Source organism: Protomyctophum parallelum, assembly GCF_964188405.1.
Source record: "Protomyctophum parallelum genome assembly, chromosome: 2".
NCBI lineage: Eukaryota > Metazoa > Chordata > Actinopteri > Myctophiformes > Myctophidae > Protomyctophum > Protomyctophum parallelum.
In genome coordinates this window covers 15371435-15397829 of record NC_139699.1, presented here as the reverse complement: position 1 = coordinate 15397829, position 26395 = coordinate 15371435, and the positions used below count along the sequence as shown (strand labels likewise).

The 26395-nt window shown below is 42.4% G+C and overlaps 1 protein-coding gene across 1 annotated transcript; it reads left to right on the top strand.

Annotated features, from left to right (window-relative positions):
* Nucleotides 1–1579: 1579 nt before the first annotated feature.
* hnf4b (hepatic nuclear factor 4, beta) lies at nt 1580–25690 on the top strand (the record flags this gene model as incomplete). Its single annotated transcript, XM_083759217.1, has 10 exons — nt 1580–1709; nt 5414–5579; nt 6062–6156; nt 17170–17276; nt 18261–18416; nt 19083–19170; nt 19391–19543; nt 20933–21190; nt 22474–22557; nt 25554–25690. The coding sequence occupies 10 exons, from the start codon at nt 1580–1582 to the stop codon at nt 25688–25690; spliced, it is 1374 nt and encodes a 457-aa protein (XP_083615343.1).
* Nucleotides 25691–26395: the final 705 nt, after the last annotated feature.

The following is a 26395-nucleotide window of genomic DNA, read 5'->3' as shown; positions in this document are numbered from 1 at the left end:
GCAGTAACAACAACGCTAATGTGCATTTACACAAAGATTTTAATGTTAATATTACAAACTTAATGTGAAAAGAAATGCTATTTTGAAGTTTTTTTTTTTTTTTTTTCAATTTTCAAACCTTGAAAATTCTGTTTTCATTGTGATACCAATAAATAGGAACTTAAAAGTGTACTACGTTAGTTCCAACTTCCATCGATTGATTCATCATTAAAATAAACTCAGTCAAAGTCAAATAGCTGCGGTCAAATAGCTGTGGTGGTCAGATGGGTGGGCCGTGAACACTTAGATTTTAAAGTGGGTCCCTATCCAGAAAAGGCTGGGGACCACTGTGGGACTAGGGGACCGACTAGGGGACCAGGGGACCACTGTGCGACAGTTCTGCATCTGTAGCAAAGGTTCACAGCAGAGTTATGTTTGCAGCCATGCATTATCATTCCAGGTCTAATCAATAGCACCAAACAGCTGATGGCACACTCCCAGTATGGGCAAAGGTGAACAAAGAAGCGTTGCATGTTGTGAAAGAAGTCGTGCTTATCAATGTCTGTGGCAACCGACTGCCTCTCAATTCAACTACGCTGATCTCTGATCGTATTAGTGCTTTAAGGGGTTAAAAAAAACACTATAGATATCACATCAGTGAACTTTGGCCTCGTCCAAGACATTTACATCAGTGTGGTTCTCAAACCCCAAGGACCCCAAGCTTGGAACCCCCAATAAGAGACGATTATGTGTTGTTAAAAGTTTAGCAAAATGTTTAAAAACAAGCTCAAAACATGCTATTCGATTTTGATAATGATGGCATGTACAAAATAGGGACACAAGGTTGAAACTGGCTACAAACTGCCACAATTGGATTTATGAATTCAATAATAAAAAGGCATAATCTTCATTTCCTCTCTATGAAAACCTGTGATCTATATATGAGCTGTTTGGTCACTGAGAGTGAGTCATGTTTATCCACCCTCCCCTTTATTGTGTTTCGCTGTGATAAGAGACCAACAAACAGACAGAGGGCCAAATCTCAGGGTTTTCTCACACACACACACACACACACACACACACACACACACACACACACACACACACACACACACACACACACACACACACACACACACACACACACACACACACACACACACACACACACACACACACACACACACACACACACACACACACACACACACACACACACACACACACACACACACACACACACACACACACACCTCATTCCATTCCTCTGGGGAACTGTTTAGGATCTGACCCTTATCTAGACTAAAGGTCACTGGAGTGGAGTGTCTGTCAATCCACCATGACAGCGTTTCTAACTGATGATGAAATGAAGAATGTATTATAATTATTAACTGACTGAGACCAGATCAGGAGGACAAAGAAGAAAACTACCATAAAGCTGTGTAAAGGAGGAGACACTTAACAGAACAGAACACCTCTGATAAATGGAAGCTTCACTGAATAGGTGAGTTGGACGTCAGTGGAGAACACCGGGCCATCTCAGAACTCTGTCAACACAACTTGCTCTAGTTCCGCCTGCGTCAACATACCGATGAGAGCCATGAAGCTGACGGGGACTATGCTAAAACTAGACTCTGGTGATTACAATACCAGCTCCCTGGATGGCTCCTGCTCCGTGGTGGCACAGTTTGACAACTTCACAGTGTTGCACATGGAAACAAGCATGGCAGGTATGTTGGTGACACTCTCGGCGCATTCACTGCCACCTAAATCAGATACTGTGCCATTAGCAGTACTAGTAACAAAACAAGAACTGGGGAATAATGTCCGATAACTCGACAAAAAGATGCTTGTATTTTTTATTGTTGTATAAGTCAGGGACATGCAGGGTTAGCGTTCTTGCTAACTCCATATTAACTCGTTTTGGACGGGAACCCCTGTTGGTGTTTCAAGCATTATGTTATACTTTAGCTATTGAAAAATAGCAGATTTTTTTTTAATCGTGAAAATGTGGCACAAATCTTTGAATATATATTTCAGAGCGAACATTTTTAACTAAAATATTGGCTCCTGGGGGGTGCCTGGAACTACATATTTTGAGATGGGGGTCCGTGGCCCAATAGAGATAATTCTGGGGGTCCTTGACATGAAAAAGGTTGAGCACCACTGACAGAAACATGGGGTTTTCAGAAAAATGTTAGGATTTAGAAGTTTTTTTAAATCGACCTCAGTCCAAAATGGCTTAACACACTGCTTTCTGTACTGCACTGTTCATTAATATAAGTAAAGTGATGGGAGGCTGTCTCAGCACTGAACATCCACTCAGTCTAAGCCTTAATGGAGCAATCTGAAATGGGTGAATATTGTTTTTTTTATATGTTTGTATTGGCCGTTCGCAAGCATTGTGCAGACCAGTGGTGCTTTGCCATAGGACGTCGCACAGACACAGTAATTTACACACAGCTACATGCCACATTTTCATGACATAGACACAAAAAATGTGCCTTTGCAATGACCTCGGCTCTCATTCCGCTAAACGCTGCAAAAGTACCAAGCATTTATTCCCACAAGAAGGACAAGAGCTGCTGGAAATACCTCCCTCCTCCCTCCTCTGGTAACCCTCATAATCTCATTTCCAGTTATCATTAGGGCTCTGTTGTGCTGAATCAGAGCCTTTCTTTGGCACTTTTAAAGGAAATGCTTTACCAGTAGACTGCACTTCAAATGCAGATAACTGCGAGGCAGATGTATTCTAATCTCTTGATTCAATCTACCCGATCTTTGAGCACAGAAAGCATTCTCCTTGTTAAATTGTAATCCCTGGCTGCGCTGTCTCCCAAAACTAAGTGTGCAATTTACATACATTACGGCCCGGAGCCATTGTCCATGCGAGCGTGGGGAACACTACGCCGACGGAGTGTATTTGATGGTCAGTGGTTATACGAGAGACAATCCTGTAGCAATCGAATACTGACAGGAGGCAATTTAGAGCAACATGGAGGGAGATTGAATTAAAAAAGAGCTCCCAATGTAAAATTAGCCAGAGGAGGGTTGTGGACTTTGGCTTACTACTGACCTCTAACTGCTTTAATTAAATGTTGAGTTTCCTCCTCCTCTGAGTAATAAGTAGCAGGGCTCCTCAGAGGACTATAAGTCTGGCAGCCACAGAGATATCTCTACCTATGACCCTGCTTTTATTATCACTCCTCCTGGCACAGCCCGTGCCAGACTTGTGCCCTCATGCTTCCTATAGCAGACCACAGGCTCACAACCAGGGCTGGGCTGGGTCATTATCATGATGGCACTGGCAGAATGGCAGCACGCCCGGACCTTTCCTGGTGGCCTGCCGCCTATTGGCCTGCCTGCCTATCATGGCGGCCCCCTACAGTCGTGGCCCACCGGGAATATGCCCGGTACGTCCTGTGGCCAGTCCAGCCCTGCTCACAACCGAGCATAAGATTTTTATTTATTTATTTTCTGTTAATTCTTCTGCCTCATGGCAGTGATGATATGATTGCATATCTCTGCCACACCGGGCAGCCTACCCAGGGATGCATGTAAGCGGTGGGTTGCACCGTCAGTGCCCAAGAAGGTTACGGGGGAAATTAAGTTTCTACGACATACGTTTCAACTTTTGTGGCAAGTGATGTTGGAGGTGCATGCTATAGAGGTCGCTCAACATGCAGTTCCAATTTGGGGTCGATCAGACAATGTGTTCATGATTTCTGACATTTTCTTTTAAATAGGCCCTTCCCACAAACTTTGAAAGCCGGCAAAAACATGGCGTATCGCATGACCCCAGAGTGATAAGTGATTTTGTGAGTTTGAAAAAATCTGTAAGAGTAGAAAAGGTTTGTTTTGGCCCAGGCCGTAGCGTAACGGTCTGGGCACCGGACTGGTAATCCAGTCGCAGTGTGCCGCGGGTTCGACTCCCGGACCCGACACGGCCTTTACTGCATGTCATCCCCCCCATCTCTCTCCCGTTTCCTGTCAGCCTACTGTCTGTCCCTTCAAAAATCAATAAAAGGCGTAAGCCGCAAAAAAATATCTTAAAAAAAAAAAAAAAAAAAAAGAAAAGGTTTGTTTTGAAGAAAATGTTAAATGGCGGAAAATCTAGTTAGTGTTTGGCCTATACGAGGAGTTGTTTCATGATCTAACCTTGTTTACAACTTTTCCTCATCTCACAAGGAGAAAAACCTGGTAACGAACTACAGCAGAAATTGAATTGTCAATAGGGTGGGACTTCCGTTGTATGTAGGCCTACTTCCCCTGGAAGCTGTATTTTTGACCAATCAACACGATGTTCATGCCCTGGGAATATCACCAGACTGAGATGCACGCACGCACTCACACACGCACACACACACACACAATAATACAGAGGTACGTGGTTAATCAGGCTAATCAATTTAGTTGATTCTAAAAAAGTTTTTGAATCGAATCGTTGATATACAGTACATTGTTTATTCTCCATTATTTGATTAACCTACATGTGCAAGATTAAGTCTGTCATTGGTTCTAAATGATCCGTTAAGAATTTCGAGACATTTCCAGTTAACTGTCCAGCAATAGCGTTGGTGCTTATCTGCTGTCCTACCATGGTGACATTCTCTCAGTTAAATGATCTGTCTCAGATGCTTGTGGGGCTTGTTAGTTCAGCCTCACAGATGTTTATTTATTCATTGGCAGCCATACAGAGTCCCCACACCGTTACACTACCTCTCTTGTCTCCATTTCAAAGATGTCTGTTGTTTTCCTCCGGCAATGAATATGAGAAATGCATTATACATCAATAATCCTCATCGTGATGGCATCATTGTGACAATAACAACAATGGGTGAATGTAATGCACAATCTATGTAAAGCGCCTTGGATAAAGGCGCTATATAAATGCACCATTTACCATTTACCAATACATGTTATTAATAAGAAGAACCTTGCACGGAATATCAAAATCCGTAAAGTAATCTTCAAACCAGAATATCCATTAAATCAAAACTTTAGTCTTTATATAGCCATTATGTAGGACTGCAACTATCGATTATGCTCTATTGTTCTTAGTGACTATTCCATCGATTACTTTTCCGCGATTCATCAAATAGAGGGTATGCGCATGCATGAAGTGAATGGCAGATCGAGTGGCAAAGTGAGTGACAAAGTGAATTTAATGTTGTTTAAAGACATTTAACGGTGCCGGAGATTAGCTGTTCACAGATGGACGGAGTGCAAAACATACTCTCTCCCCATGCCTTCGGCCTGGTGGAGACAAACATACTCTCTCTCCATGCCTTCGGCCTGGTGGAGACAAACATACTCTCTCCCCATGCCTTCGGCCTGGTGGAGACAAACATACTCTCTCCCCATGCCTTCGGCCTGGTGGAGACAGTTAGTTTGATTAAAAGTTTCACCCCTACTATTATGTGTTAATCGACAGAGTCAAGCATCTCAGCACACACCTCTGTACCGCTGCCGCCCAGTGGGAGCGTGTGTTCCATCTGTGCCGACGTAGCCACGGGGAAGCATTACGGAGCGTTCAGCTGTGATGGCTGTAAGGGCTTCTTCAGGAGAAGTGTCCGCAAAAAACACGCCTATACCTGCAGGTAAGATAAGATGTCACACGACACAGGGACATTGGTTAGGGAGATTGTGAGCTTGTACAGCAGCTATTTTCCTTTTTTATTATCCTTTAAAATCTATAGAAAAGGAAATCCTTTTTGTTTTTTTTACATTTTTATCTATAATGACATGCCCAGAATAGTGACACCAAATTGACAACAACGTGGTTGAATGACAGATAGCTTTGTGAAACTAAATGAAACACAACCAATACTAACTTAAGTTGCACAGTGTGATGATACAAGTAGGTGAAACATCCATCATAGAGGAGGTAGCAACCAGAGAATAGAGGAAAACAACTTGTGGGTCATAGTTACTGGGATCTGCCCAGACAAGGAAGCAATAACCTATATGCAATGACAGAGGATTGAAAAATCAATGGTGAGATATAGCTGTGGGCTCGCCGGCGTTCCCATGAGAGGAACTGTATAACAAACTTTATACGTGCGTGTGTCTATTTTGTCAGGTTCAGCAGGCAATGTGTCGTGGACAAAGACAAAAGGAACCAGTGTCGTTGCTGCAGGCTACGGAAATGTTTCAGAGCGGGGATGAGAAAGGAAGGTGAGAAACAAGTAGAATGTATACCCACTGTCAACCTAGCCTTGGTCTCACAGCCTTAGGCCTGACTCACACCTTCACAACAGATTGATGTATAGCTGATGCATGAGACTTGTTTACTGATGCAAGCTCGCAATGCATTTCCAATGGGAGTCACATGGTTTGACACAACATTTGTGTTGTATGAGGGGGGGGGGGGGGGGGGGCAGTCGAAACACAGCTGAAGGCCGTACAACACAAATGTGTCAAACCATGTGACTTCCATTGGAAATGCATTGGGGCAAGATGTAAACAAACCCTTTGTTTACATCTGTAAAGCAAATTAAGCAAATTAAACGTCATTTCCTTGAGCGGCGAGGGCCAAAATCCCGCTACTTCTGCCAAATTCCAGCAATGAACTCTACAACATAGGTCTTGCTAGGGTGCTGTCAACCTGCCGTTATTAGCTGCAACATTTACCCAAATTGCATGCATACATACAGTACTAGAATTGTTGCGCGCCTACGCTGCGCTCCAGTCTAGGGGAAACAATAACAATAATATTGGTGGAGTACAGTAATTGCTAACAGAAAGGCATTTTTCTACATAACCGTCATAATTTATGAATGTCCTAATTCAGGCAGTTACGTTTGCAGTAACTCTTACCGTTGTGAACAATACACATAAAAAGCAGATGATAAAATGAATAGCCGGTGGTAAAAAGCACATTGAAGTGAATCCCAAATGATCTTGTGTCTATTTCTAACCATGAGGCATAAGCAAATATTGATTTAGACATTGTACAAAAGATATTTGGAATGAATCATCTAATATCATCATATTGATCGCAGCAACACTGTGCAAACAAACTCCCTGTACTCTAGTATGGCCTCACTCACGACACACTTGTGTCCTGTGTCTTTTTACTTTACTCGTTTATTTGGTCGGGACAGTGTATATTGATGAACATTACATTAAAAATGCAGTGTAAATATACCAGATTTATCAAGACTTGCTAATTTCCATCTGCAGTCCCCAGACATCAAACATCAAACAATACAAACAGGACTGACGTACAGGACATATAGCATACAAATACCTAGTACATTTCAAACGTAATAAGACTAGTAAGAATAAGAAAAGATTTAAACTATTAGATAAAAACTATTATTAGGGTAGGTTTACTCTAATACTCTCTCTAACACAGCATACAAAAGAAATGCACCTAAAATAATCATGAATGGTTGCAGCTTTGGTTTTAGAGCAACCATTTTTTTTAGATTGTATTTAAAAGAGGAAAATGTAGCATATTCCCTTACATACAGAGGAAGTCCATTCCATTTTACAGAGCCCTGTACTGAGAGGACATTTTGGCCCAATGTTGTCTTCTGTGTGTCATGGCCGCCTCAATGCATTTCCAATGGGAGTCACATGGTTTCATGACACAACCTTGTTGCATGGCTGTCTTCTGCTGCTCCCCCCCCCCCCCCCCCCCCCCCCCATGCAACAAGAAGGTTGGGTCTTCAAACCATGTGACTCCCATTGGAAATGCATTGAGGCGGCCATGACACTCCCAACATGCAAGACACAATGGGCTGTATTTTGCGTGTCTTAAGTACCAGGTCTTATTACTTAACTTAAGACCTGGAGGCGCGGTCAATGCTCTTTGGCCACTCAGAATAGCCAAATGGCATTGATCACGCCTCCAGGTCTTAAGTTAAGTAATAAGACCTGGTACTTAAGACGCGCAAAATGCAGCCCAGAGTGTCTTGCATGTGTCTTACTGTACGCGTGAGTGAGTAAAGCCTTCTCAGAGTTTGTAAAACATTTAAACTCTATATTTAGTAAACTGATACTTAGTTGATGGGGGGGGGGGGGGGGGGGTCAGCTCTGTACATGGTCCGCTCTTCCTCCCTACACCAAATCTCTTTGCCGAAAATAGACAATCTACAAGCTCGCAACGCTGTTGAGTTCACTGCATTGTGATGTGTTGCGAGCTTTTAGATCTGCTATTTCCAGAAAATGTTCCCTCCCAGAATAGGAATGCTAGGGTTTAAGTGGTTAACATTTAATAGACAAAACAATCCACATTCTCAATAGCAAAAATGATCTCAATTTCAAATCCTCCATGAATGTCCTTTTTAACAAAACCATTAAAAACCTTTCTACTTTTCATATAAAATATAAAAAGGCCCCATTAAAAATAAAAAGATGAACATAAAAGTCACATTATGGCCAATAGTCACGTCTACGTTGTTTGCATGGTACACTTTTGTTGTGCCCAAAGGCTCCATTAAAAATTGCTTTTTGTAGTAATCTCCAATAACATTATGATGAACATCATTTCACTGAGGTCCGGTATTACCAGCACAGAAAACTGCAGTAAGCTACAGTATGTTTGCAGAGGTTAATGTACAGTGTTATTTTTTTACAGCGAGGTTTGATTTAGTTTTAGTTATAGTCTTTTGAATTGAATGTGAAAAATATATATACATATTTATATGTATATATATTATTATTTATTTAATATTTATATTCCCCCCTTTTTTTAACATGTTTTGTGCACCGTGCTTGGCATTATCTTCCAGTAGCTGACACAGATAACCAGGGAAGAGAGATGAGATTAGAGGAACCATGGATTGCCTCCCCATATGAATAATTAACATGGCTGAGTATAGGCAAATATTTGCTTTGCAGTCCTCAATAGAGACATGCGACTCCAAGCTCCTTGTCCCAGGGAGGGAATGTTACATAAAGAGAAACCAAAGTTTAAACTCCCTGAAGAGAAGGCCAGGAATATTTCTGCCTCACTCATTTTGTCAAGCAGTTTGAAAACCACAACGCCATTTCACATTTCACGTACATTTTGACAACCACTTTGAATTAATATGAGTTTTGTTTTACAACACACATAGAGTGAAACAAAGCAACCTCAGACGTATAGACCTTTTAAGCCTGATATATGCGGCGTGTAGTGAGCTTGTAGATCTGCCATTTTGACACCATCATACGACAGAAGAATGTGCCCCACTGGTCTCCACCAGGCCAGGCCAGGTAGTAGAAGTCAATCTTAGCCAATCAGGATGAAATATGAAAAAGCGAACGTGTATTGATGTGTTAATTAATCAAAGTATAAAATGACAATAGACATTAACTCGGTTTTAGCAAGGTTTATTAAAAGCATTTAAGCGTCCATGGAGGTTGCAATATTAGCTGAATAGACCTGAGTATTTCGCCCACGCTTGTACAGAGTCCTCCGCTAAATAAGGCAATGTTACCTGAGAATAACCAATGATAAGCAGGGATATATTCTAGGTGGTCAGCAATATATTATTACATCGGATCAACAGTGAATGTTTCTGACCCCTCAGCCTCGTGATGATAAAGGAGGGTTCAGTTCGCATGGACAGGGTGTGAGTGGAGTCTGGATACAGAGAGCATTACTTCTTTCCTCCGTCATTCCGTACACTTTTCATGTGAGCAATACACGATAGCTCCTATATGAAAGATCTTTCTAAGTAGAACTCCTAAAGTAATACAGTAAATATTACTGCCATGGGAGAAGAAAGCATGGGAGATGAGATGGTGCAAGCAGTATTTACTGGGCTTGCTCTGGTCAATCAGCACTGGACAGTGTTTCTGCCAAGGGTCAGGGTGGCCGTGGCTAATTGAGGGCCCTGTAGCCTGAGCTAACGTGTTAGGTTTCTGGTCTAGAGGGGCGGGTCGCGGCTGAGATTTGCGCACGCCCTGATTGGATCTCATCGATCTGTCCGTCACCCCCGGCCCCTCCTCTCCCCCCTAGTGCAGCGCTACGTCACATAATTTGGAGCGACGCCCACCCGGAAGGGTTGACTCCCAATTTTAGACCAGAGCGGCCAATGCGTTCCTCCAGGCTTTAAATTTTTTCACCAACAAAAATCAAAGACTGGTACCGAGGCTAAGGGCCCTGAGACAACGGGTCATATTACATGCAGTCTACTACAGGCAGGCCTCCATGCTTCTCTTCCTGGCTGTATACAGTTATACCCCCCGTAGTACCCCCCGTGGGGGTACTGTGCCCTGGGTGCGTTTTCGCATTTTTTATTCACTAATAAATTCATTATTAATTTATAATTTGTTAAATTGGAAAAAGGGCTTCGTTAAGACCTCCATATTATTATGGTCAATGCCTGTGTGGGAGCGATTGGTGCAGGCGGTGAGGAGATACGGCGGTGTTTCTGACACAGACAGACAGACATTCAGACAGACATTGACTGAATTATAGTATGATGATGATGATAAAACAGCAGATCTACAAGCTATAGATAAAAGAAGACATCAGTATGTCTTGATGACATGACTTTTTACAACATTATGAAACTACAGAATGTAAGCTTTCATATGATGTATGACGCATTGACAATTAAAGGAAAATGAACGTCATAACGTGTCGTTTACGTCATATTGTCTCTTTATTGTTTGTGTTGGCACCGTTTGTTACATCACCATTACATCACCTAATCAAACATGAGTTAGACTTTAATATATTAGCGCCCCTCACTTCACATGGGTGTGATTTGTTTGTCTTACACAAACATTAAATTCCCATTGACAATTAATGGATAATTTACGTATGTAGACGAGCAAATTGGCTACTTTTGTCCTAAACAAAAAAACAAATTCCCATTGAAAATGAATGGGTGATGTACACCGGTGTGATTTTTTATTTATATATTTTTTCTTTATCATAGTCACACTTTTATGTTGTTGTTATTGTTGGTTGCCTGGGAGTTCAGACTGTTCCAGACCACACAGAGTAACTGCTAGCTTACATAATATCTTAAGAGTATAGGACTCGAGTCTAAGATGTACAGGTCATCCATCCATCAGTGGGTCTGTAGGCTCTGTGTTTGTATCCTCCAAAGAGCAACAGCACATATGTTGGACATGGGCCTTTCCCCTTGGGCTCAACCTTCTTCTAGAAGGTTTCTGGATTGAATTACCATAGATCATTGAAGTTCTCCAAATATGTACAGCTCTCCGTTGTAGGCAAAGGCTGAATGACCCCTGCGTTCTTCTGGAAGAAGCTGTGCAGAAGGTGTGCTCAGGTTGGTGTCAAACACTCTGATGTTGTTGTAATACACCCACTGGTGCCCCCAGCCCCCAAATACAAACATTTTGCCCGATGATGGTGGCAGAGTGATGGTATGTGGTAAAGTGTCTCTGGTGTTGATTGAAGACCAGACCATTGCGATGGTGTCCAACTTGTACGTGTCAGTGATTTGCGTTTTGGTCCATGGATAAACATGGCCTTCCCAAAGACACAGACTGAAACCCTGGAACAGTCCCAGACACCCTGAGTTTGAACAATATGTGGGTGTCGACATCAAATGTATAAAGCACATTGTAGTAATCCTCTCTCCAGTAGCCTCCCCAGATGAAGACGGAATCTTCTACCAGCACAGCTGTGTGTCCAGAGCGATGGGATGGAACATCAAGGTGACGTTCTCCTCTCCCAGAGGTCACTGGGGTTATCTTCCTCCATCCAGCATAAGGTCAAGACACTGTGTTGAAGATGTGAACATCAATGTCATCACCGTTTCCACCAAAACAGTACATCTTGTACATCAGCACCACAGCTTTATGGCGACATCCCTCTGCTCCTCCTTTTAGATGGAGAATCTTCTTGGTTCTCTGTCCCAGAATGCAGTTCTGTCACCGCATGATACCTCTTATATCACTACAGCGGTACAAACGTCATGTGATGTCTACGGCCAATCCATAAAGCCAGCGTGTTGCGTCGACCAATCAGGGAAGCTGAAGGACCTGTTGATGTCATTGGTCTAGAAGCACTGGTTCTCAACGTGGGGGTGTCTGTACCTCTGAGAAACCCTTTTCCATCGGTGTCTCTGGGACCCCCCGGCTTCCTGTTCTTGTGTACCATCGGAATGATTTTATTGGCTGAGCACGGAATGTGATGTATGATCTATGATAAGAGCACCCCTCACTTCACACGAGTGTGATTATTTTCATTATTTTTCCGAAAACACCTGCCTGCTGGTGGTGCTATAACAGGACAATTTCTTCCTTGACAGGCCGTTCTGCAAAAACCTGGGCCACTGGTTCTTCTCTGGCCTCTATGGAGTGTGTGAGCACATTTTCACATCGCTCAGTCCAGCTGTCCACAGACAGACGGATGGACGGACAAACACACACACACTGGAGGCAAATCTTTCCGGTGATGAAAAAAGTCAACAAAGAACAAGATTCCTGTACAGGATCTCCTTCCCTGGTCCACAAAAACAACTTGAGGACCCTAACAGGAGCCCTTGTACAGGTTTATTTGACTATGCATGCACCTCAAAAGGCCCTTAAAACAAGGCTCCAGACCCAAAACAAACTGGTCAGGCTACTACTTGGCTTCAATCCCCGAACCCACCTCACCCCTGCCCATTTTGATAGTCTGGAATGGCTTAAGGTTGACGACCCTAAGTCCTAAGCCAGTACAGCACCTTGCAATGGGTCTGGTCTTCAAGATTCGATACACCACCAAGATACCCAGGTATAAATACTTCCTTAATGTCAACGAAGTCCACACTCACAACACCAGAGGGAGTTCAACAAACCACGTGCAACCCAGATTCAGCTCAAACAAGGGATTAAATTAATTTAGCTCCTATGCCACTAAAATGTGGAATGCCCTACCTAACAGCCATTAAGACAAGGGTGACTCCTTCAAAATCGCTCTCGAAGAGCACCTGCGGACGGCTGTAATTTGAAACTGGCCCCGGTAAATAAAGTCTGAGTCTCTCTCTCCCCCCCCCCCCCCCCACCGCCTTTTCCCCATACTGTACATGTTTTTCCCTTTCTTTATATGATGTTTTCCTGTTTTTTTATAGAAGTGTATTTTTGTATGTCTTGTTGTTCTGTTGAATTGATGTAAACGAGTCGTGTGCTTTTCATGGTGTCATCCACAAAGTAACGGTTTTTCTATTGACTTTCGTTTGAAATAACCTACAGTCTACCTACTGTGAAATAAAAAATTAAATCAATCAAACACAATTCAATTCAATTCAATTCAAAGGGCTTTATTGGCATGAGAAAACATACGTTTACATTGCCAAAGCAGAAAGAACAGTACAACAATACAGCAATACAATCAAAACAAAAACAAAAATTATGTACTTTGTCAGATTCTTCAATAGATCAACTTCTATGTTCAAGATCACTCGATGCAGGTATAGTGCAGGCATATACACAATGATTAGTCTTTACGGTGGTTGTGTTCCATTTGATATCCTTCTCCTATCACAGCAACTCACAAATCTTGCTGCTGTGTTTGCACATTGTTGTACTTCGCCCAGCAGATATGGGAGTTTTTTGTCATTGGTCATGTTTTCAAAATCTCCGTGTGTGGTTGTAATCTGTGGGAAGTATGTGTCTCTGATGTCTTGGTACAATGGACAGATGGTTAGGAAGTGTAGCTCGGTTTCCACTTCATTTAGTGTGCAGTGGGTGCATAGTCTGTCTTCTCTCGGGATACAGGTCTGCCTATGACGGCCTTTCTCGATCGCGAGACTGTGCTCACTGAGTCTGTACCTAGTTAAGATTTTTCTTTGTTTTGGGTCGGTCACAGTGCTCAGGTATTCTGCCACTGTGTATTCTCTGTTTAGGGCCAGATAGCATTCTAGTTTACTCTGCTTTTGTGTTGCCACTTTCCAGTGTGTCAGATAGTTTTCCTTTTGCTGTTTTATAATTTGGTTTAGTCCAATGGGTTTTCTATCTCGTGGCTCTGTTTGTGTTTGTGCCCGGAGTTCCAGGGCCAGCTGGCTGAGGGGGCATCTCTCTAGAGTTTCACTGTGTGTGAGTGCCTTGTTATGGAGTGCATCTAGGTCACTTTCTTTTAGGTGGTTGTAGAACTTAAGTGCTCTCTTTTTTATTTTGATTATGAGTGGGTATCGTCCTAATTCTGCCCTGCATGCATTATTTGGTGTTTTTCGCTGGGTACGACGCACGGACAGGGGCGAATACATCGTTTCGGCCTGCACGCCTTCGGCCTGGCAGACACAATTCAGCCTTAGAGTACCGGTTCTACAACCTTTTCTGGCTTAGAGACCACTTGAAAATCGCAAAAGCGTTCGTGACTCATCATTATGACCATGTGGTCAGATGTGCATTTTCAGAGTATGTTTCTTTTAATGTTCAAATCAATCAATTGTGTTTCGACTTTGAACAATGGAACCAACATACCTATATCATGACTTATTTTTTATTTTTTTACATCGTTTATATTTTTAAATTATACATTAATGTCATATTGGGTAGGAACCCCTTTTGGTGTTTTAAACATTATGATAAAATGTATCTATTGAAAAATAGCAGACCTACAAGCTTGTGAGCTTGTAGATCTGCTATTTTTCAATTTGAAAAATTGTGAAAATATTTATTTCAGAAAACTGGAGGATTTAGAAGATTTTTTTATTTTTATTTCAAGGTCAGGCCTAAATGGGTTAACAATAAAATCTTACTAAGCGCCCACTTGCAAATGCCCCTGCGTGCGCCCCTGCGTGCCCACAGCAGGTTGGGGAATAGCTGTAACTATAGAGCCTCTTCTCTCTCACCACCATCGGGGCTGTTTCAATCTATCACTCAAGCCGGTGTATCATAGAAGAGTCATTTGTGACACTGTCACGCAGGGCCATGTCGCTGGAGCAGAAAGGGACTCTCCTGTTCTCGCCGCTGCTCCAGTTTGATTAATAGGCTCCTGATTGGTTAGCGAGAGGACAGCTCTGATGACTGATTGCTCAGAGACTGGGCCTTGTTGTCTGACTTTGTGGGGGCATATTGGAATCAGACGAGAGGCCAACCGCGTTGCTCTCTTTCTAATGAATTTCTTTTAGGGGTCACCAAATATTGTCGCTGTCAAAGTGGAAAGCTTGTATGTTCAAAGCCGTTACTGGAATCTTGCGCTCCGTTCAATCCAATGTATGAACAAGAGGTTGTGGACTGGATAATAATTATTCAGTCACAATCTTGTTGATACTTTATTTGTTCTATATTTATAAAACCCAATGACATGCATACATCAATTTGACTTTGATTTTTAAAGAGAATTCAAATATAGCCGATCTAGATACGAGGTTTCTGCCCAACAGCAACACTATGAGAGTGTCTCACCTGTGAAGCACAATCAACGTGATCAAGCTGCCCCCACACGCACATATTCCACATGTCAATGTATGTGATAGATTCAATGAAAGGCTAGACTACTGCCAAAATGTACTGTAGCCCTGTACGTTCTGTACTTTGTGTACTTCCGTAGGAGTCAGCAGGGAGTGTTGAACAGGAGGAGTAGGATGAATGTGTGGGGAGGAATCAATTGGCATTAATACTAAATTGGGGGAAAAAAGGGGTAAAAAAATATTGTCTACTCTAAGTTAAAAAATATAGGATACTGCAAGTCAAAATGTCATAGTCGCGCAACAGTTAATTGAACAAATAGATTATTTTTTGCATGTGATTATAGGAGAAGTAAAAGTAAAAAAATTATATATTTTTATACACGTATATTAATGTATGTATATATGATCTATATTTGTATATTTTTGTCTGACCGTGCTGCTCTCTCAAAATATATTTAAAACAAAAACACGCTTCGACTACTTGATTACCGTAATCGAAAATAAACAATAGAATTATATATCGCTTGGAAAATAATGGATAGTTGCAGCCTTAATTTAGACAGTCATACCTGTACTTGGTGGAGAGCCGACCTATCAGTCTCCTCGGCCGATGGAGAGGCTTTTTAAGCAGCTGCTGTCTCTCCTCCACTGTGGGGACAGCTGCTAACACAGCCACGCAGACATCAACGTCCTCCATGTTGTCACACAGGATGGAAGGTGAGCGTGGAGGACAGGACCACCAGGTATTTTTGGACCTGTGGGATGATGCACCTTTCAGGAGACACTGCAAGCAGCTTCCCTCCTCTTCTCCTCAGTGGTGGAAGTAGCACTCAGATCTGCAGACAAGTAAAAGATTACCACAATGTTACAAGTAAAAGTCCTGTATTCAGCAGTTTACATCCAAGTAGTACTTAAGAACAGTACTTGAGTAGATACTTTTAGTTTCCACCACCACCACTGACTCTCCTCCACTACGGCCTGGGCTCCCAGCATGGCGTTAGTACTAGGACTGGGCGCAACATCACTTCAAGTCAATGTCAACATTATTTCAAACCTTTTTTTATTACGATTGCTTCTCGAATATTCGATTAACCTACATGAGCAACATAAAGGTGGGTTATTGGGTCCAAATTTCTTTTTTGACATACTGTACCTGTGCGATTGGTTAATTGCCCAGCACTAGTTGGTATACTGTGTATTGTGCACTGCCGGCCAGAAAAAGACACTTCCTTTTCTTTGGCATTCTGGGGAGTAGTCTGATTAACCACTTATTAAGCTTTGTCACACAACATTGAATACCAAATAATAATAATAATTGTATTCAAATAATTGATCAAATCAATTAGTTCGGTTAACTTTTCACTCTACATAACCTTCCTACCTACATGACTGCCTGCCTAAATATGTCCCAAACCGCCCCCTCAGGTCTTCCACTGCTGGCCAGCTCGCTTTGCCTAAAAAATGGCAACAAAAAAATACGGGGAAGCAGCTTTTTGCTTCTACGGGCCGACGGCATGGAACAAGCTCCCACTGTACCTTCGTCAGGCAGCCTCTGTAGTTTAATAAACTCCCACTGTACCTTCGACAGGCAGCCTCTGTAGACATTTTTAAAGCACAGCTCAAGACCCACTTCTACACCCTTGCTGTTAATTGATCTTTTCATTCATTGTTAATCATGTCCTCACTGTATTGCATTACTGCTTGTTTTTTTATGTTTATGCCTTGCTTTTCTTTTCTTTTTTTCTCCATTGCTCTGTAAAGCACTTTGAGCTGCATTTCATGTCATGAAAGGTGCTATACAAATAAAGTTTTATTATTAATTATTATTAGTACACAGAGACGGTCCTGATGCTCCCTACCTTTGTTTTAATCCCAGCTGTGCAGAATGAGCGCGACTGCATCAGCAGCTACAGAGCGGAGGGACAGACTGTGGGCACTCTATCCATCAACGTGCTGCTGCACGCCGAGGCCACCGTGCATCAGGTATCACACTGTCACTTCACAACACTACGCTTATTCTTAGATACAAAGTCTTATGTTGGAAATATACGGGCTTCCATTTCCCACACAGCCCCGGCCAAGAGAACCCTTATCTGTTTCTGAGAAACATGCAGATAACGACCTATAGATCGTGAGGATACAGGCTTGCACTTTAGACAAGGCACGCCATTAAATTCCCTGGAGATTCGAGCTCCAGGCTGGATTCAGTTACTCCTTAGAAAGTACAAAATTTCCCAGGGACCCCATCTAATCAGAGACTATTTAATTGCAGCGCTATAGGTCTGGGATTGTGCGGCAATGTTCAATTACCTTCAGATGCATAATAACAACCAGATATCCCTGTTTTGCATGTGGAAGGAATGCACAGAAATGAAATAAGATGATTGACAAATGAACCAGTAAATGAGACCAGGGTGCGGTTCCAACCTGTGATGTTTCCTGAGGTCAGCCAGGCACTCTGAGTCTCTGATCACCGTCTGACAGTACCGCTCTCGCCTTCCTACACACGCTACAGACACGTCTCATTTTGCTACAATTATTTGTGACAAAACGACCTCACACTCCAAGTACCATCTTCACTCCCACCAGAACTTGCAGTGGAGGAAAGTAACGAAGTCCATTTACTCATGTACACTGTACAGAACAAGTTTGTAGATTGGCTATTTTTGGACGGGTTTGAAAATTTGAGCACATTTACTTCGGTACTAATACCATTAAGTATATTTCGATGTCAATGTACTTTTACAATGTGGTAGCCATACTGCTACTTTTACTTAATCCAAATTCCGAATACTTCTCAACCACTGATTACACACCTATCTTGCCTAGCATTCCCCAACTCATCCGCCCTCTCCTCCAGTTCATTCCCACATCACACCAACACCTCCTAGCACACTGAGATGGTTCATTCCCACATCACACAAACACCTCCTAGCCCACTGAGATGTTCTCATTTGACACTTTCAGTTCCCAGCCATGGCCTTGCCTATGATTTGTGACATCAACACCAAAAAGATAGCCTGCGTGGGAGATGTGTTCGAGTCCATGAAGCAGCAGCTCCTCCTGCTGGTGGAATGGGCAAAGTGCATCCCAGAGTTTTGCAGCCTCCCAATAGACGACAGGGTATGAAATAATGAAAGCCTCCACAATACATACTATAGAATCTTAACATGCATTCGCTGTACACCTTAACATGCACATGGATCAGTCCTTATGAGTGATTTCAGTCATTTTTATAAGAGTATCAGAATAGATAAAACTAGCAATAATAGAATATATTGCTAAAATTGTAACTTCATGTTCAGAAGCATCATCCATAAAACCCTATAGTCTCTGATATTTCATAAAATATATAGCCTCAATCTGTGATTAACTGGTTGGCTTTCGGTAGAACAGCAAGAACATGGGTTTAGTTTAGAATGATAATAGCCTATATATAAACATCATAATTCTACATATTGTTTAGGAAGCCTGCATGGACCGCCCATAGATAGATTTAGAAGGCCCCCTAGTGGCCGTTACGTTAGCTCAGAGCCTTAGATGGCTCTGCTTTAGCTGTAAAAATCCATAGATAAGCCGCACCGTTGTATAAGCCGCAGGGTTCAAATCATGGGTAAAAAGGTGCGGCTTATAGTCCGGAAATTACGGTACAACAACAGTCATTCAGAATCAGATCATCTGTGTTTATTCTGGTATTAAAACACTTGTTTTCATTTTACAGCAGTAGTTTGGTTCACTAACCATTTTAAAATGTTCAGCTGTATTTGACTGGTTTGTGTGCATTTGCAGGTCTCCCTGTTACGAGCCCACTCTGCAGAACACCTTATCCTAGGGGTTGCCAGACGCTCTCTACCATACAATAATCTCATCCTTTTAGGTAATAAATATAGATATTATTCACGAATGTTCTATCATTATTTGTGTTTATACAGTGTGCATGTACATACAGTGTGTGTGTGTGTGTGTGTGTGTGTGTGTGTGTGTGTGTGTGTGTGTGTGTGTGTGTGCGTGCCACTGTCTTATGCATATCCATATTCATACTGCAATTTACAATTACAACATAGATACATAGTATTTTTTCATTGTTTGGTGGACAGGTAATGACTTCGTGATCCCAGTGAGAGGTGCAGAGCTAGAGGTGTCCAGAGTGGCTGTTCGTGTCCAGGAGGAGCTGGTCAAACCTCTCAGAGATTTGGACATCACTGACAAAGAGGTGGCCTGCCTTAGAACCATTGTCTTCTTTGACCCCGGTCAGTAATTCAACATGCAGGTCACTGTCACTGACGCTATTGCAATGTTCATGTAAAGTTCAGGTATTTTGTGCCAGGGACCGCCAGAGGAGAAGATGTGCGTTTCAAATATAATAATAATTCCAAATTATTGCAGAATTTTCAAACATTTCCAAGATTTTTCAATTAAAAAGATATTGAATATCCAAAATATAAAATTAAAGTGGTTAATATGATTGTGATGTTATATTACTTAATTTAGCTGGGGACCCCCTGGAACCCCTTCAAGGACCCCTGGGGGGGGCTCAGGACCCCACTTTGAGAACCAATCTCAGACTGTCATGCTCCACTGTCATGGCGGAGACCGTCTCCCAGACTAAAAGCACAGACACCTTGCAGGAATCTAGCCAGCCTTCTCTTGGGTCTCTATCTTTTCTTCTGTCCTTGGAACATGCACATTAGTCTGGGCTGTCTAGTTTCACCGCACTGTGGGGGAATCTAATAATAATATGATGGTGTGATGATGACAGGCTTTCAGGGAGAGGTGGCTGGCTGCATGCAGGACTTTATGGCCTATTTGCCTGGTCCTGTGATTACAGCTGGAGGACCAGGGAACTATTAAACTGGTCAATGTGACTCAAAAGCAGCACAACCTGTCCCACATTCACACCATGACAGCTACAATGTGGCAGTTACATTAGGGCTACCTCAGTAAGAACACATCTATTTCATAGATTATAAACAGTAATCGATAATCGATTGGCTATTTCCGCTATTTTTTGTCTGAAACTGTTTTATGACTAATTATAAAATAGGGCTCGAGTGGTTAACCAGACTATTCGATTTAGTCGACTATATATTTATCGATATGTAAAAAAAGACAAATTATCCAACAAAGCCTGCTTCTGAATAATTCAAAATATCAAAAGCTTAATCTATAGAATGATAAGCTACAGTACAATACAGACATAATATATACACACACGGCTCTCTATTCAGTAGATAATCATGTCCATTAGTATACATTGACCAAGCTTTCTTTAAGGATTTGCAGGTATGCATAATTAGTTAATTGATCCAAGTAGGAGAACCTTAATTGGTAAATAATTGCTTTACTACACTTGCCATTCTGCAGTAGATAGATGTACCGCAAGCTTTTCCCCAACACTTCACCTGTCCCTGTAGTAGTATTGTTGTGTTGTACATGTAATTTCGGGTGCAGTACTTAGTTTAGACAGTTTTTGGTTTAGACTAGTCATTGGTTAGACCAGTCATTAGTCCTACAACTACAATCTATCTCAAACCCTCACCCTAAACCTAACCTCCCACGGGGCAGCACACCTAAACCTAACCTTAACCCATGTCTAACCAATGACTAGTCTAAACTAAGTATGCACCCCGTAATTCCAGACTGCCCAGGCCTACAGAGCCCTCAGACGGTACGGCATCTGCGTTTCCAGGCCCAGATGCTGCTGGATGAAGCGACGTGCGAGCAACGAGGCCGCTTCGGGGAGCTCCTGTTGATGCTGCCCCCGCTACAGAGCGTAGCGTGGCAGATGGTGGAGACGCTGCAGCTGGCACGGCTACTGGGCGACGCCAGGATAGACAGCCTGCTCCAGGAGATGCTTCTTGGGGAGGAAGCCAGCATGGAACGGGCTCTACCAACAGGTAGGAATCACTGTCGGATACCTTTTTCCTTCATATTTTCTCCCAATTTAGCCATTGCCAATTCCCCCCCAGCTGTGATCCCTGTCGTAGCCAACCCACCTACTGTCGGTCTGAGGAGGGGGAGACAGAAAACCACGTGCCTACTCTGCTCCGATACACATGTAGTCACCACCGTTCGCTTCTCTCCAGCAGTGGAAAGTAACACAGTACATTTACAGTATTATAGTATTCAAGTACAATTTGGAGGTGCTTTGGCTTTACTTGAGTATTTCCATTGTTCGATACTTTACACTTCTACCCCATGACGTCTCAGAGGCAAATATAGGCTACTGTACTTTTTACTCCACTATAATTTGAAAACATTAATTATTAGACATTGTAGATTTTGACTATTATTACAAAACATAGATTGCATACTACTACTTACCTGTAATCCCTATTTTATACTTATATTGCAAATAACGGGGTTTCACCAGGACAGTGTACAGCTGTGGCTGTTCACTCCCATCTCCCCCATTTTCTCTTGCTGAATTGTAACCATGACCAAACAGCATGGGGGGATAGTGCCCCCTGCTGGTTGGTCATGGATTTACAGCAAGAAACAAAGCCATGCTCCATCTTTGGCTTCCTACAGAGAAGTCAGTTGAATTCCCATTTGTGTTTGTGGGAGGAGGCACCCGGCCAAGCTGGGGGCAGTGTTGCATATATTTAAAAAAAATATATATATATATATATATATATATATTTTTTTTTTAAACCACACACACACACACACACACACACACTTTTTGAGTGGGGCAATCACTCAAAAGGAACAGCAATGTTCACCTATGCCTATGTTCACCTATGTGTGTCTGTGACACTCTGTGTTGGTTAATGAGCACCAGTATATGACTATGAGTACCAGTAGGGGCGCTGTTGTGCCAGAAACAGAGAGAGGGATAGTGCTGCACTGTTGCCTGCTAATGAGAGAGAGAGAGAGAGGTGGAGGAGGGGGGGGGGGGAGTTGCACCACTCGGTTTACACAGGTGTGATTTATTTTTAAGCACTGAATAAAGTGTTTCACAAAGAAGCATAAAGCTCACATGCCACTGTAACATGTGTGATGGTAAACCAACCAAACATAAATCTGTCCTTGATTAATAATTACATTTAATGAGTTAAACTGTTCATCTGCCTACCATCCACAGGATCTACTCGAGATGTGCTGACAGTTCCCCTTCCTCCAGATAATAGCCTGACCCAGGACCAGCTACTAAGACTGACTGTTCCCCTTCCTCCAGATAATAGCCTGACCCAGGACCAGCTACTAGGACTTCAAGGTTTACCCAGCAACTTTACCTCCGTCATACTTCCTGTCCCCATTGGTGAGCTTCTATTCAGCCTTAGGCCTGACTCACACCTTCACAACAGAATGATGTATAGATGATGCATGAGACTTGTTTACTGATGCAAGCTCACAATGTATTTCCAATGGGAGTCACATGGTTTGACACAACATTTTTGTTGTATGAGGGGGAGGGGGGGCAGTCGAAACACAGCCGAAAGCCGTACAACAAAAATGTTGTGTCAAACCATGTGACTTCCATTGGAAATGCATTGGGGCTGCCATGACACTTACCCTTTGTTTACATCTAGCATCCAACAATGTTGTATGCTAGATGCGAAGGTGTGAGTGAGGCCTTACTGTTCGCTGCTTCGTTTAGTTCTGGACAAAGACATTTTTACCAAACATACAATTTAGGCATTTAGCACTTAATCCAGAGCGATTTACAATAAGCTACTGGGGGACGCCAGTCACACCAGGATAGATACTGTTGTACACATCAATGACATCAAACGTCTAATAAAAAAGGAGTCAGTACCACTTCACCAATTTTCTATATATAATTGGTCCTTACTACTGCTCACTATTCTGTCTACTCGCTCTGTCTCTCAGAGGAGGGCTGTGGATAGTTCAGAACCCTGCCTCAGTATAGGCAGGTCTGGACATTTCAAACAAGATTTCAAAGTTTTTATTTTATTAATAATGCAAGAAAAATGGCTTCCATTTCATCATGCTAACTTTCCAGGAGGAGAAAGGCTGTATTTTCCATTAGCCTGGAATCCCCATCAATGACGGAAATTGTGGCATCTTTTACATTAGTGAGCACCAAAATCTGACGTGTGTTTTACTGGAAATCCCAAAGGCAAATCTTAAATCACATCATATAAGAACTGTGTTCCAGAATTAAACAAATGACGCTGGAGTGGAGATTTTACTAATATACTGTACGTAGATACAAAGCATCAAGCATCATTTTGCCCCCATCCAATTCCGATCATTTGATTTTGAGTATCTGCCAAGATCGAATAGCACAATATCCCAAATCACAGACAATATCCAGTCTAATATCATTATATGGATATAATATTGTTTATTTGTTTATTTTTGGAACGCAGTTCGTATATGCCATAAACTAAGATTTGCCTATGACAATTACAATAGAAAAAGTTGTGACCTACTGAGGTTGTGGGAGGTACGTCAGGACTGTGTTATGGGTGAAGTGCTCCTTTAATATTTTTTGGACTGAGGTCGATTAAAAAAAAAAGGCTTCTAAATCCCATGTTTCTATGTCAGTGGTGCTCAACCTGTTTCATGTCAAGGACCCCAAGAATGATCTCTATTGGGGCACGGACCCCCATCTCAAAATATGTAGTTCCAGGGACCCCCCAGAACCAAATATATATTCAACATTCAACATTTGAACGATTTTTCAAAAATAGCAGACCTACAAGCTCGTAGCGATGAGCTTTTATAGATCTGCTATTTTCTAATAGCTAAATTATAACATCATGTTTAAAACAACAAAAAGGGGTTCCCGCCCCAAAATGGGTTAAGGTAAACATGCACAGCTAAACAAGCATCCTCCTGGACAACAACCCTTGTGCCGTCATGGTAAGTAAAAATGACACACAGTGAGCTCATAGTGTTGATCATCACCCATGGCCCCACGGCGGGTCTATCAGGGGGCCATGGCAGTTGTTCTGGCCCAGCCTTATTCAACCTGCCCTGGGCACGCCTGGGTCAGCGCAACCTCAGCCATGACCATGAGGTCAGACTCTCTCTAATGCTCTGAGCTCTAATGCTCTGAGCTCATGTGAGGGATGTTGATACTGGGTCTGCCATCTACCATTAATGTAACTATACAGTAATTTCTATCACATCTGTGTTATTATATGGTGTCTCTGACGACGGTGGATGTTCTCACTTGCAATGACTTCACATGCAGTGTAAGTGAATTAATAGCTGTACTATGTTCTCCTTTGTGACATTACGGTAATTGTGGTGTTTGTACAGAAAGGCTCAACCATATTGATTTGATTGTCCATGCCTCTATGCACACAGAATAACTCTTAAAAAGAGTCATGTTGGCTCACTGGAAACCCTCTGCTACACCAGTGGGTCTCAAAGTGTCCTTGAGTGGGTTCCAAATGGCTCCGTACGGGTGTCTTAATTTGTACACTCAGAGTTACTGTATGGGGGTCCTTGAAATGTAAAGGTTTGAGAACCACTGTACACTAAAAGGAACAGAACCAGTTAAATTAATTAGTATCATTGGTAACACCCAAGGACTGTCTAAAGAGGACGAGACGCGAAGACCGTACGGGCTACGGGCGACCGCACGTTGAGACCAGGAAGTTGTAAATGCACAAATTTGTGCATGTACAACTTCCTGGTCTCAACTGCGCATGTTTCTTTCCTTCCATGGAGCAACATGGCGTCACCCGTACGGTCTTCGCGTCTCGTCCTCTTTAGACAGTCCTTGGTAACACCTAGGAAATAGAGAAAGGGCCCGGAAGTAGGAAGAGTTATCCTGTGTGCATATGGGATTCCTTTATTGCTGAGCCTGGGAGTCGATAGGCACTGATGGGGCGCTTGTTTATATATAACTGTATGGACTAGACCACGACGGAGGCCTGCCATCTGAAGCGAACTTGAGCCACGTGAGACACCACCGAGCAAGCTAAAGCGAGCGAGTTGCCGCGTCGAACGATGCGAAGTTCGCTTAGCCGACTCAGGGCTGTTTTTTTTTTTTTTTCAACAATGTATTTATTTTCCTTTTTTTACACACAACTGATAATACAAACATACAAAAAACGACTCAGGGCCGTTTTAGTAGAGACCCGGTAGGCAGAGAATAGTAAATTATGTTCTGGCGAGATGGTCGTTTTCCCCATAACCCCGCCCTACCAGTAGTAGCCACCGCTGTAAAACAAGTGTCCCCCATCAGCGCCAATCGACTCCCAGGTTCCGCAAATACGGTTGCCCCGCTGTGTGCATATATATAGCATATTTAACGCTGATGTCTGTCTCACACAGCTCTTCAGGTGGCGTGCCAGCAGGTGCCCACACAGACTGGCACCGAGGTGTACAGACGCAGCGAGGATGCCAGTGTGCCCACAGTGTGCCAGTGGCACCCGTCTACCTTCGCCTCTCAGAGACATGTAAAAGAATAGCAGCTAATACTACACACTCACACACACCAAGCACACAGAGGGATCATTCAAGTAGTCAGTGGGGCGTTTTCAGTCAAAATAAAGATCACTTAATGTATTTAACAAAATAAATAAAAAAAGAGAGTAGACTTTTACTTGGACCAACAATAAATATGTCATAATGATTCTTAAGTCTTTTGTACCGTTTTGTTACTTTGAACAATAATAAACTGCACACTAATATTTTTCAGCATGGTTGTTATTTAATGACTATAAATGTAAAAAAAAGAAAAGCATAAACAAACAAAAACAAATGTCAACAGTTGGGATGATTATTCCATGTTATTTTGGCCAAGGAGCTGTGTGTTGGGATAGGCTAATATATGTAGATTATTAATCTCAGAGGTCATTCAGCACATAGACAGGCAACAATATAAACAATAACTACAGTAGACTAGAAGGGAGACAGTGAGCTCATGGTGGAAGGGCTGAAATCATGTCATGGCTGAGTGGATCCTGGCACTGAAGCTCTTATTTCAGCTGTGGGGGAACTGTCTCTAACTTGACAGCAGAGGGCGCTCAAAGCCCGTTAAGAAATGATTTTCTTGCCCTTTGAGGATGTGAGCGAATGTATTTCTTTGCTCATACTAGCAAAATATAGAATGCTAAATGGAGGGCTTCTTATAAGAATGCTTCAAACAGCAGAGGTTGATTTGGAATTGAATG